The 14,338-nt window shown below is 38.0% G+C and overlaps 1 protein-coding gene across 9 annotated transcripts in view; it reads right to left on the bottom strand.

Moving 5' to 3' along the window:
* LOC117207338 overlaps positions 1-14,338 on the bottom strand; it is a 148,002-nt gene that overhangs the window by 2,562 nt on the left and 131,102 nt on the right. For 4 of the 9 annotated variants that reach the window (XM_033447449.1, XM_033447447.1, XM_033447448.1 and 1 more), the window contains 3 exons: positions 3,691-3,775; positions 2,626-2,723; positions 1,812-2,027 (listed from right to left, as the gene is read on the bottom strand). In XM_033447449.1, coding sequence (XP_033303340.1) covers positions 1,834-2,027; positions 2,626-2,723; positions 3,691-3,775 — 377 coding nt within the window. In that variant the 3' untranslated portion in view covers positions 1,812-1,833. Of the gene's footprint in view, positions 1-1,427; positions 1,550-1,811; positions 2,028-2,625; positions 2,724-3,690; positions 3,776-7,668; positions 7,753-14,338 lie in introns of those variants that run through there. The other 5 variants (XM_033447443.1, XM_033447442.1, XM_033447451.1 and 2 more) reach the window with 3 other exon arrangements.

Below are 14,338 nucleotides of genomic sequence, written 5' to 3' on the forward strand. Positions count from 1 at the left end.
GAGGGACGATGTTCATCAGGAAGAACGATTCGGCCAACAAAGTGTTCTCCACGGGTCGATACTCGTGCAACACGCAACAGGAAGCTGTGAATCCACGTGTCGCCAATGGTACTACCTTTTCCAGGTTAGTTGTGACCCCGTGACCCACGTGTCAAAGTTAATCAACCACGCGACAAAGGGTGAGAACAGACAAGTCAGATATATATATATATATGTTACATATGTCTGAAGGTGCGTATCGTGCGTGATGAGTTAATCGGTGTACAATTATCGAGCTGTTTTCGTTACAGTTTTCGATACACATTCACTCGTGGAACTTCTTACGTTCATTCTTCGATATCATCAACTCTTTCCAACAAAACAAACTTTCAAACGCCTGAGCAAGATACTACTGAAGTTCTTTTATTGATCATAATAATGATCGTAATATACATTTTTAGTCGCTCCTTTCGTTTCTTTATATCCTTCGAATGCTCGATCCGATCGATCGGCCAACGAGTTATCGTTTTCGACACATCCAACGACAATCGCTTGCCGATCTCCCTCGTGGATCCTGTGAATTTTGCTACAGTACGATTCAAGATAGTTACAGAGAAGTCGTAAATTGCGTGTATATTATAAAGCTGTTATACAGAATCCGACCGAATAATACGTAAAAGTGGGCACGACGCGATTCCTCATGGAAAAATAAGAAAATAATATAGAATAGAACTTTCTCATTTTCGGTTCAGTTTTCGAGAAAATCGAGTATGAAAATTTACCAAATACATTTGAACATGTATTGAACATGAATCCTGTCGGTTATTTAGTCATGTTCAGTGAGGGATTAGCCATGTTCAACATATACTTGATAAATTTTCAAACTCGATTTTCTCGTAAACCAAGCCGAGAACGACAAAGTTCTACTCTATATTCTTTTCTTATTCTTCTACAAAGAATCACGTCCTGCACACTTTTGCATGTTATTCGGCCGCACCCTGTATATAATAACTATATTATAAATATTACCGCGTTAGTAAATTTTATAAATCCGATAAATTCTATAAATTTTACAAAATCTCAGTGTATTTAAACATAGATTCTATCAAATCTTATAATGTAACATTATGGTGATATATGCGCAGAATGAAAAGATAGCATATGTGATAGGAGAGTCGGAATTGGGGATTAATAATCTGAATATTATCGACAATACTAGCTGCGAATGAGACAGTCATTCTACTTTCTTATAATTCAGTACAGATAGACAATGGACTTTTAATTTTATAAAGAAATTTTGCCAATCCTTTATATAATTGTAGATTCGCATCCGAAACATATTTAGCTTTTTCCATTTTCTCTAGATATATATATATATCTCAACATTGACTACAGTGTTCATCGATTATGCTAGATTTGTTGTTTTCTGTGTATACCTACAACTAATAAACGATTCCTCAACATCTACTTTATTCTCTTTACAATATATTAAGTTTACACGCGTTAATAACTTTCTCTATATTATCATTCTTATGGCACACAGCTTTCTTCAACGAACTTCGGCCCGGACCTGCGAATATCCAATAGTACGTATTTAATTCTTAACTAGCTGTGAAGCCTTTACAACCTTGCTATATCGTGATTCGTACCTATATATATATATATGTATATATATACATATATATGTATATATGTATATATATATATATATATACATCAACAGGACCAAAGGATCGAGAATCCAAATTTAAAAAGAGCAAAGATAGAAATCAAAGGAGAGAGAATAAAAACGCTCTCCCTGTCAGGATCATCCACGTGGGTGTGATGTGTACCTTGATTGGACGAGTGTGAGGCTCACGATTGCGGTTGCGGTGTGTTGTGGTCTCGCTTGTCTGCCGCAGGAGCCGGTGGCTTTATCACGGGCTTCTCCTCGTTTACCGGCGTGAGCGGGGCGTCCTTTCTTGGCGGCATCCTTTCGTTTATGGCATCCAAACCTTTCGCCTCGGCGAACGAGGTGATTTTGTGGTTCGGCGAGAAACCTTGCAGAGCTGTCAACAATAATTTCACGAGTCGTCATCAACCGCTATTCGAGCGGAACGTTTCAAGGGTGGAGTATGAATAACGCAAGAAAGAAGGGAAAGTTCGGTGAAGGGAAGATCGCGGTGGTGTTTGTTAAAATTTCGATGAGGGGAAAATGGAGCGAAATTCTTTTGTCAGAGAAATTCTAATTTACCGGATGATCGTTTCTTTCGATCGTTAATTATGATCGTTGATCAACGATTCTTACTCGTTAAAAATAACTGGTATCGAGCTATGCATTAGCAAGCTTTGCTACCGGTTCAACAATTAGTAGTTCACTGAGCATGTCCACGAGCTGTACCATAAATGTGACTATGTATTACGAGACTGTGTACTTTGACTATGTCCACTAAGTGTATCAAGCACCCTTGACTATCCGTACTAATTGCACGTTATAAATACGGTTATGTACCACAAGATGACAACAACATCCTAGATAGTACATTACAATAAAGTAGGGATTAATTTATTCTTCCTGAATCTATTAGAAAAATATCGTTTACCATTAGATCAGCTGCTGCAGAAGATCGCTCTATTTACATGTAGTTGATTAGAAACGAAACTCACCGTTCTTTAGGGACGTCTTTCCACCTGATAACGCACCAAGAGGTAAAGCGCCAGTCGGCGTTAAACCCTTCAGCTGCAACACACTCTCGCTCTCCTCTCTGAAAGACGAACCAATCGACAACAATTAGCACCGCATGAAAATAAAGAAGGAAAAAGGAGACAAAAGATGTGAAAGTAATGGTAATCAATTTCTCTCTTGATTAACTGCTCTTAATAAACGCGTTCGAATTCGCGCTAATCGTTTAGCCAGAAGCACTAAAATTTTCGAGCGAAAGTTGAGTTCGAGCAGAACGGTATAGCAGAATTTTCACGCCGAGTTATCTTTCATTTTTGATTTCCTCGGAGTCTTCACAGAGAACACAGGATTGTTCTGGTGATCATCGATCGACCGTGAAACTTCGATCGACTTCTCGCAACGTTAAGCAATTCTATCGGCTCGGTCGAGGCATAATCGTTCCATCAACCGAGTAAGTTGCTACTAGAATATGGTTTGCGCCGGTGCAACATCATCTTCTTCGTTTTTCAACGAAACTTTCGGTTGTGTGCAATTTTTATGGCTGTTGCGTTGACCTACAGTTGCGATCTGGAAAGTTTTAACGCTTCTCTCCGTTACGCTAGTGTTTCTGTAGGAAAATTCTGCTCCGAATCTCTGTATTTCGACTTCTATCAACCATGCTTTGTTTCTGCCAGTCGTGTGCAGTGTACGACTTTGTGAATTTCGAGGATTTTGCGTTTTTTCGCTTTTTTTTTTTTTAGTCGATGCATGTATGTAAATTTGAAACATGAAATTCCTCGTTATTTTTTTTTCTTCTTAATTCATTTCGAAAAACATTTGACCAGTTGCAAAGACTCGGGTGCAACTATTAAAATAACAACGCAACGCACGATGTATCTTCGATTTTTAATTTTAAACGCTACCTGTTTCTGCTGTAACTCTAATATATCATCGGTTAAAGATGATATTTTCTCGTTGCATTTATGAGATACATTTTTATCGATAGAAATCTAATCGGAGCTGTTTGAATAGACAAGTTTAACTGTTATTAATTAAATTTGTTTGCTGACCTGAGGACGGAGAAGACACGCGCCATCTTGCCAATGGCTCTGATCTTGTTTCTGATAACCTCCTTGCGTAGATTGGCTGCTGCACCTAGAAAAGCGACAAGATTCAGTTAGGACGATCCGTCTCTCGATAATTTAGCTGATTCATTCTCAGTGATCCACGAAGTCGCGAAGGCACGATGCTAACGAATAGAATCTGGCGCTAAAGTTACTAGGGTCTAGTGAGCTTCTAGCATAATTTCACTAGCGATCAACTTGCGTAATTACATACTCGCAAACAGCAGTTATTTTCGAATGAATAAACATGACGATACCTATGTATCACCTATGAGTAGCTGCGTAAAGAAAAAAGAAAAAAAGAGTAAAAAGAAAGAAAAAAAAAATAGTGGAAGAAATGGACATTAGCGATTTTACGTGAAGCTAAAAATATTAGGTGAAGTAAAAAGTTCTGAGCGCTTTTTCGCTTTATTTCGACGATGAAATTAACATAGTCAAGATTATTCGATTTAGATTAAATATGCGCCGTTTTGTTCGATTACTTTTGTCCATTTTGAAGGCAATTTCATAATTCCGCGGTTGAAGAAGTCCTCGTCCCTATTGGTAAAAAACTTGACCAGCTCATTTTCACAAGCCTCTCTTGAGGCCAGTTTTGTACCATCAAGAAAATTTTGCAAAAACTTAAAAAGGTGATAATCGCTTGGTGCCAGGTCTGGACTGTACGGCGGATGCGATAGAACCTCCCAGCCAAGCTCTCGGAGCTTCTGACGCGTCGTTAAAGATGTGTGCGGCCTGGCGTTGTCTTGATGGAACACAACACCTTTCCTATTGGCCAATTCTGGCCGCTTCTGGTCGATCGCCTGCTTCAGTCTGGTCAGTTGTTGACAATAGAGGTCCGAATTAAGTGTTTGCCCCGATGGGAGCAGCTCATAATGGATGATTCCCTTCCAATCCCACCAAACACACAATAAAACCTTCTTGGCCGTTAATCCACGCTTGGCGATCGTTTGGGCCGGCCCACCGCGATTGGACCACGATCTTTTTCGGCTGTTGTTCTCGTATGTGACCCATTTTTCATCGCCAGTCACCATCCGCTTCAAAAATGGGTCGATTTCGTTACGTCTCAACAAAGAATCGCAGGCATCAATTCGGTCCAAAAGGTTCTTTTGCGTCAATTCATGTGGCACCCATACGTCGAGCTTCTTCTTGAGACCAGCCTTATGCAAATGGTTCCAAACGGTTTTCTGGCTAATCTTCAGTTCCTGGGCAATGGAATAAGTGCTCACATGCCGGTCCGACTCGACGATTTCCATGATTTTATCCACATTTTCGACGATTGGCCTACCAGAGCGTGCCTCATCTTCGACGTCCATATTACCAGAACGGAATCGTTGGAACCACCGCTTTGCTGTTGCATTCGATACTGTACTGGGTCCATAAACAGCACAAATTTTTTTGGCCGCCTGCTCCGCCTTTTCACCTTGGTCGTAGTGGTACTGAAGAATGTATCGAATTTTCTCTTTTTTTATCTCCATTTTCGAACGCTGTAACACACAACTGGCTTCACCGAACACAAAACTGACAAAGAACCTTTTTGATGCGTAATATCACCTTGAAATCGGTGTATACTATGACTCGATGCGATGTGCACATCGTGAGATATGGCTCACTAAAGACATCTAGCGAAAAACGCTCAGAACTTTTTACTTAACCTAATATAGATGAACGATTGTGGATTTTGATTTGCCTTCGCGAGATCTCGATCACGAATTCGCCCCGCAACTCTCGTCGCGAAGTAATTCGACATTTGGCTTTTCACTACATTATTCATACAACAGCTTATCCGGTGATTATGTTATTGAAAAAAAATTAAAGGAAAAAAAAATGGAAAAATGTCACTTGTTATTTTTGGGTCTCACGGCAAACAACAACGGCAAACTACAGCCAAAAGAACTCGGTGCACGCGACGAGCGAGTGCATATTAGTCTCGGTGTACAATATTTTGCTCTTTCATTTTGCTCATCTGTCTTTTTGGGTCTAAATAAGAATTTATTATTTGCATAAAACTACACGTATTAACTTTTTTCCATCCGACGGATTCATTGGAAAATTTCTTTATTCCGAACTCACTCGCGTATACCGGAAATCATCGATGTACATTGAATCGTTACAATTATCTTTCCTTCGCGGATTATCGAGATCTTCTATCCGTCTCTGACCAGCGAACTGAACGATAAACGAACAGAAATACTCAACGTAGATATTTATCGAATTCTATGCAAACGAAAAGCGACGAGAGAAAAAAAAGTAGAACGATACGTGAAGAAAGAAAAAAAAAAACAATATATTAATCAACAGAATTGTTTCACCGTTTTGAATTTCGCGCGTCTCGCGGCCAATCGCTCTGACGCGTGCGCAGAAGCGATTCTTCGTGTTCTCTCGCTTTCCGAGCGAGACGTTCGTTCGTGTACGTTCTCGTTCAAAGTTCACACGAGTCTATCGAAGTTCTGTCCATTTTATTCCAGTTTTTATACCGGAATTAACAGATTGGTGACAAAGAAGTTGAAAAATATAAAGAAATCCTTTGAATCGTAATCGTATATTGAAATATAATATATATATGTATATATACACGTACATATACATTATATGCGTAAAAATAGAGAGAGAGTGCACGAGGATAATAGCACAAGCTCATTGCATATAATAAATGCACGCAGCTACGTATGGGCGCGCGCGCGTGCACGTGTTACAAAACGGAAGCCGGTGTGCGAAATACGTGCGTATGTACATCGTAATAAGCAGCGACTACTAACATGCAGGCCAATGATTACATAAACCATAGGTTTTCCTCAGTTACGCGAAAAGAAGACACGGCCAATGCAAGAGAAAGAGATCAACACATGCACATGCAGGCTTTGAGCGCGGGTAAACGTACGCACCATCGGTCAACTACGGGTGCTTTTACCAGTCGCCGTTTCGTATGTTCGTCGCTACTTGCCTACTTGCTCGTTCGCATTTTCTCTTTCTTTCTTTCTTTTCTTTTTTTTTTTTTCTTTAGTTTTGTGTTATTTAGAGCGTAGTTGTGTATATGCGTGTTCGGTCGCATCTTTATGCTCGATGTTTTTCTAGTCTTTAACCCGTATCCGTGTGGTAGAACTTTAGTCGTTGTATTCAAATGTTAGAATTTGAAAGCAACGAAATTTCATTTGATTGTAAGCTTCGAGTGTTTCGAATTTGTAAAGGGAATGCGATGGTTAGAGAAGTGAATGGTTTGGAACAATTAAATCTCTTTTAATCGAATATCTTGCTAATCGATTACGTGGTTTGGTTTTTTGATGTTGAAAGTTTGGCTTGAAGACTGAAAGTTTTTCGACTGAGAACCACTGGTTAGTTATTGAGGAGTGACCATTAAATTAAGCCAGTCGCGAAGAGGTTTCGGCGTGAAATCGCTCGTAAAATTCTAGGCGCACAGTTACGGGTTAAGAAGCAGACTACGGATAATCGACTAAATAAGGTATCGAATAGCCTAAGGGTCGGCCATCTTGAGTTCACGTCGACACAAAATGGAGGTCTCTTTTCGATATCGCGGTACAGTGTTTAAGACTCAAATTCTAGAATTACATTATATCGAATAGCATCAAATAATTTCTTTATAATCTTTGATTTGACGAATATTATACTATTCTTTACATTTTCGATATTTTTTGAAAAGTTACAAATAGTTCGTAAAATCTTTCTTTGCAATTTTATTGTATGTTATTTGAAGGGAACAGTTAATGCTATTCATAGTCAGTAGATATTTTTTTTGAAGAAAAAAAGGAAAAATAAAAAGAAACAGACGTTTACTCTTTTTTGTTCGTTTTTAGAAGACCGAAAGAAACAAATAATATGTATACGTATGTATATATTAGTAAGTAAGAAGTCTCTAGGATTTAGCTTGTTCGTACTATAAAAGAAACAATTTCACATGAATCGACATACGTGAAAATATCGTTCCGCTGTCGCTGTGTTTCCGCTTCACTAAGCATTCGCGAGTTAAATTTGCGGATGTCGGGGCTTGTGACGCTACAGCAAATCGGGTAATTTTGTCACTTATATAGGAAAACAAGAGATTCGTTCTTGCTGATGAGATAATTGGCGAATTAGGAGATTCTACTGACTCTATCCGTTTTTTATTTCTGAATTATCGAATGGATAATTCTTATTTCGTAATGTACAAATTTACAAATTATTTTCCTTTGTCTTATTCAACTTTAAGCTATGAAATAATTTATCTCTTTTTTGCTTTTCTTAATAACAATGGAATATTCTTAATTCTTTTGATAACATCGTTTAACGATGTCAACTATGTGAATTTTGGTGGCGTGTTCGGGTCGAACATTGAACAAGGTTCAATTTCGCCAGGCCAACTGCGGATTCGCTTTAATTTCTCGTAATCCGCAATCGCGCGGCTGCGCTGCATGGAAAAGCTTTTTGCGAACGTTCTGCTGAGATGGCAGGAAGAAAACATTTCTGGAATATCCTGCGACGTCCATTTCCGCGTAAAAGCGTGGCACGAAACGTCAGCATGAATCGAGAATCTTCGTCGTCTATTCCGTTTATTTAGAACACGTGCCGATAAAAAAAAATACTAGAGAAAATAAAATAGAGGCAAATAAAAAGAAATGTGGAATTTATTTTACTTCGGTCACTTTACTCTGTTAGGTTAGGTTAGATAACGTTCGAGCTCGAGAAGTTTTAAAAGTACGATCGATATTCTGGACTGTATGGAGTGTACACATTTGTCTTGTTGGTTTCAATGTGCAAATTGAACACTGGTTCTCTACACCTTAACTAAAACAAGCTTCGTTAAAAATGATATTGGGAAATATAATCTCTTGTCTGTGTGTTGTTTATGAACGTAGATAGAAGATAATCGTCTTACCCGAGAATTCTTCAAATATCTTGCAATATACATATTATATTACAACGTACACCATTGACCAAATATTTCGAATCGCGTCTCCAATTATAAATGCTGATTTTATTGTTCCTTCGAAATAAATATCGCTTGCTATCGCTATGCTTGCCTTCGAAACTAACGCTACGAATCTCAAGAACGATCTTCGTCTTTGCCTCGAAAGAATTTTCCAAGTGTCTTTTTACCTTTTAATTCGAAGTTTACCAAAGATTTTTGCTTCCTAGAACAATAGAACTCTCAGCTGACTATCTATCGAAACGATATTTCGCTGAATAATTTCTACGAAACGCGTTAGTAATTTGAAAAGCTTGGTCAACAGTATGCATCTTCTCATCTTCTCCAATGAAAAAAGAAAATATCGTCGAAGTTAAAAAGAAGGAGAAACGTTTTTTCAACTTGCCTGATCAATAGCAACGACTGAAGCGACCTTCAACGATGTATTCTCGTATGCTTTCGCATTTGCGGTGATAAGAAAATATCGAAAGCAGGGGTGGAGGAGGATATTCAAGAAATTAGAATAAAAGGGGATGGACTTCACAGAGAGCCTAGAAAGAACGATCTCTCCTCTATAAGGAGCTATCCTAACCATAGCATGGTTTTCATTTCTTTTCTTTCTTTTTGTCTTTTTTTCGTTTTTTTTTTTTTTTTTGATCATTTGTACGACGTCTGACGCATTCTTCCAGGAAGAAGAGCGCACGACGAAGAGATTTCAGTGGGTCTCTGACTGAGGGGAGCAGACATTTATCGATCATCCTTTACATCCTGCGGCTTTCACTGAGAAGGACGATGCGGCACATACAACGACGTACGTCACTACTAATTTATACAACAGATCAAGCCTTTGCTCTCTAGACATTTACGTGTCAGCGCATGATTATGCACTCGTGGTCTGTCGCAATGGGCATTACCATCGAATATTCGTCAATCTTTACGTTTTCACAATATTTACGTTAACATTAGACGCGTAACATAGTTTGGTGTCTTTTATTTCTAATTAGATCCATTCCCGATCTCATTTTAACGATAGAAAATGACTAGTCAGGTTATTTTGACTGATTGATAAATCGATAAAACTTATTGTTTTTATTCATAAACAGAATTAAATCGCACAGTTTTATGCATTCATGGCGTAAACATTAAGACGCAAAGAGCATAAGAATGTACGCAACGTTAAAAATCTACAAAACATCCGAAGTATCTGTTATAATATTCGAATGAAACAAATCTCCGTCCCTGCTGTACTTTTTTAAATTGTTCTGTCAAATCGTTTTGTTAAAACTAATAACAAATTCTTCTATAACAATTGTTTTAAGATATAACTAACAAAAAAAGAGAAAAGGACTCTGATATTTCTAAGTAGTTTTAAGCTACATGATCGATGAACGAAATACAAATTTTGTTTAAAACGACACCAAACTAATATTATACACACTGAATATTTCCACATTTATCAATAAATTTTATTATCAATCCCCATAAAGTCGAATATATTTCAACTTGGAAAATAATTTTTAAAACGCTCGCGTATTAACGTTTCATGATCCATTTTGCAACTTCCAGGCATGAGAGTTTACTTTCTTGAAACGGTACAGACTTTTCTGTACTCTCGGCTCGTTGACGATTCCTTTTGACGACGCCATTGCGACAGTCTACTACCGAGCTAACATTTATCACAGGGTGTTCGAGTTTGGCACCGAGTCCCAGAGACGGAGATCCATCGTCCGTGGGGAGTATCGACGGCGTTTCAAAGGATGACGCACGATATCTGCGCGATCCAATAGAAGACCCGACGAATTGGGGAAGGAACCGTTCGATCTCAAGCAGATCTGTGCTCAAAACATATTGCACGGGCCACTAGTGCTCTATATCACTGTTTTAGAAGCGTTTCTAAGAGGCATATTTCACTCTTCGAGCTGATAAAATACATTACTTTCGTCCACTAGCAAAGAGCAAATTTCGAAATCGATCTTCTCGCAACGCTTGTAAAAACATTCCGAATATTTAAACGATTCTGGTCTTAGCAAGTATTAAAAAAAAAAGAAGAAAACGAAGAATAGAATAAAAAACCAAACCGAGCGATGAGTTTCTATCAGGCGATCTTTCTCCAATTTTACCCATCTTTAATTTAATTTTCAATTTATTTTTATTTAATTTTACATTGGATTAAAGTTCGAATATATTAACAGATTTCAGCTCGAAGGGTCGAACGTCGGTGAGAATGATCGTTTTGAATACAGGTCCAAGCGTCTATTTTATCATATGTTGATGGATCTCCGTGTCTTTCGATGCATAGGCGCCGCCACGATCAAATATTCTCCGCGAATCCCCTTCGCCCTGCCAGCTTATTTTTTTTCGTAAGGTTGCGACGCCTATGGAACTCGATTTCGTCGATGCCCTCTCACGCGGATTCGCTTATCAACAGTAGGAAGCTTCACGAACCCAATGGCGCGTGATTCCGTCGAGCGACTCGTGATTCAATTATCCAACCCGGAAACTCGTCGAGTCGCTCGACGGGGAACCATTGGGCGTTGGACGTGTTCCTATATCATTGCTTGGTCGTCGAGGATCTCGGCCAAGAAGATTTATCCCGTGGTTCATCCATTTGTTAATAAACGCTGTTACAACTTTACGCAGACGAAATACCTCGTCGTCCTTATCGCGTCCTTTAATAATCACCAAATGGAATATCCAATCACCTGTCCGATAACCCAATCAACTCGAAATCTTCGAACCGATTTAACTCCAGTTTCAGATAAAATTCCAAAATTTCGAAATACAACTGTTCGCCTTTAACCATTCTGTGATTTCTAGATTCTCCCAACTATTAAAATTGCCATGTTTCACTCTCAATATCCGTATCGATTTACTACGCGTAATTTAGAAATTTCATTGATACATAATCGAAGTACGAATCTGGAGAATTTTGGATTTCGAACGATCCAAGGATCAAAATCACGGGATACCGTCTCCGCAAGCACACGGATCCTCGACGATCGAGATCTATGCGCACTTTCAACAGAAAACAACTCACCGTACGCGATGGTAGGTGGGGTCGTATTCGGACCAGACCGTCGGGTTACCATGGCGGCCATGGTGACCATGTTCGTTTTACCGATGGTGAGCGTGGACGTAAGTAAAAGGACAGAAGTAACCAACAATGTGAGAGCAGCGTCAATGCGGCCGAAGAGAAGAGATAGAGAGAGGCGAAGATGTATATTTTTCATGGTTTTTTTTTTTTTTTAGTTGGTCAGTCGAACAGTCCAATGAAGGAGATTCGAATTCGAATCGTAGAGTATTTTTGTACGAAGTTTGTTTCATGGTTTTTTTTTTTTTTGGTTTTGAATGGTCGACATATATATATATATTTAGTGGTTGGTTGGTGACGGTTGGTGGTTGGCGAAGAAGGTGGTGGTCGAATGTGGCGTAAAGAAAAGAACACATAGAACAGACAAGAGAAAGAGTGCACAGCGTAAGTTGCATTCAAGTCAAGCGTTGGTGCGTTAGAATTTCGAAAATTGTTGCTCTGTACAAGGTGTCTCTTCGTACGTAATAGATCACAGAATGAAGACGGAGATTAGGGGAGAGATTGTGTTTAGAATATTCTATGTTGTCTCTTGATTTCTCTTTTGCTTTCTCTGTCAAAGCGATGATACTCATTTTTAGAGCACAACGATGAGATTAACCCTAGAATCTTTCTTTGAAGTATGTGAAAAAACGGTATAAACACCATATTTATGGGGGTTTAAATGGCGGCGGTGTACACGAGAATATGCGAAAAAGTGCTTTTTTTAGTTTTCGTAAAGATTCTCACGTATTAAGAAATACCTTGTATGTTGTTAATCGTTTTTTTTTTATACAGGTTGGGTCAAAATTTGACAGAATTGAAAAAAAATAGACTGACTCTATTCTATGGGTTTGCATTTACCTCTGAATTATCTGGTTTTTCAACGATGTAATAATTATTTGGTTAATTTAAAAATGATTCGGATGAGTGTTTTAATGGATTCAGAGTACCATCTTTTTTGACTCATCCCGTATATAAGAGAGTAATTCTTAATTGCGCGTAAACAGTTCAAAGAGTAAATCTGCGGCATAAAAGGAAGAAAAGATGTTACACACACGCAGGTCTTCTCTTATTAAACGAAGAAAAAATAATATTGAAAAAACCTACGGTTGTGGAACATTCTTTTTTCATTTTTTCCTCTATATTTTCACCTGGAAATATTAACGCTCAATCGAGAACCACTCTATACATTTCTTACCCTCGATCGAGTACATCCAAAGATCAATGATATTAATTGTACAATAATCGGATCGAATTAATTGCATAAAAAGATACAGGATATAATTGTCATAAATTTGTGCCGGTGAATTATAAATTACAGATCGAAATATCAAGAAGCATAATCTGATAATCTGAGAAATATTTCAGCGATCCGCGTAATGAATAAGATTGTAGAAATCGCAGTATAGACATTTCTGCAACGCTAATTTAATTGGAGGTGCTCGATTCAGGCCCGATAAAGATAAAATAATAGGCGATCGATCATTTATTTAATTAATATCGAATGGTGAATACTGAAAGCGTAAGAAGGTAATTCGTTAGTGGGAAATGTGGGCGGTCTGCGTTTTGTGGATTCGCCTTTGAATTAACGCGTCCTGAAAGATTTAATTACGTATTAGATAATGAACGTCGATCGAGGTTTGATTACTTTCGATTATTCGCTGCCGCTGAAGGTGCTCGTCTACTTTTAACATTTTCTACTCCGTTCATAAGGTTTGTCCGAATATACGAGAACTTGTGAATTCCTTACGTAGGTGGAAAAATAAAAATGCAGATTAAATTTTCCAAGAAGAAATAAGATTTGACTGACATTTGATATATCGTTCGAGGTAGTTCTCGTTAATATGAGAAAAGGTATAAGCACAAACGTCCTAGGTACCCGTTTTAAACGATTAATTATCGTACGACACTTATAGATGCAATTAAAACAGATTCTACGTTATAGAGAACATTTACGTATAATTTTAACAAATAAGAAAATTAACAAATTAAATAAAAGATGAACTTGCGTATCATATATTAACGTTGATTTCAAATAACTCTATCTTTTGAATTAGTTACGCGCATCTGTATACAGATACGGTACAGAGAAAATTACCTGATATGGTATAGAGAAAATTACGTGTGCGCTTCTTTCAATTTAAATAATAAGAAAACGCAAACCGCCCTGAATCCAACTTCGTGATTACTTTCTACGTGACTGTCAATGTCTCTCTTCTCGTCTGTTTCTTTAAAGCTAATCACGCTCGACGCGTATCGCCGGATCTGAAATACAGCTTCAAAAGAGGAAAAGTAATCTCGACATTGATCATGATACACAATAAACCGTTCGCTCGAACGTATTTGAAATAATTGTGCGTGGTTAATAATACACCGCTACATAGAAGCTACCTGGAAAAACTGATTAAGAAAAACCTTTGATTAATACGTCGTCTATCGATCGTACGAGGATTACTTCATGATTTTTATTAGCCTTTCGATTAAATCTTAGAAAGGAAAAAAAAAGAGAGAGAGAGAAAAGAATAGAACGGAGGAAATAAATAAACTTCCATTGCGTTGGAACTTCAATAAAATTCGTTATCAAACGATCACGTTGAGATAATTTTCGAAATACAAATATAAATAAC

This window comes from Bombus bifarius, unplaced genomic scaffold, assembly GCF_011952205.1.
Source record: "Bombus bifarius isolate JDL3187 unplaced genomic scaffold, Bbif_JDL3187 scf7180000008028, whole genome shotgun sequence".
NCBI classification, from domain to species: Eukaryota; Metazoa; Arthropoda; class Insecta; order Hymenoptera; family Apidae; genus Bombus; species Bombus bifarius.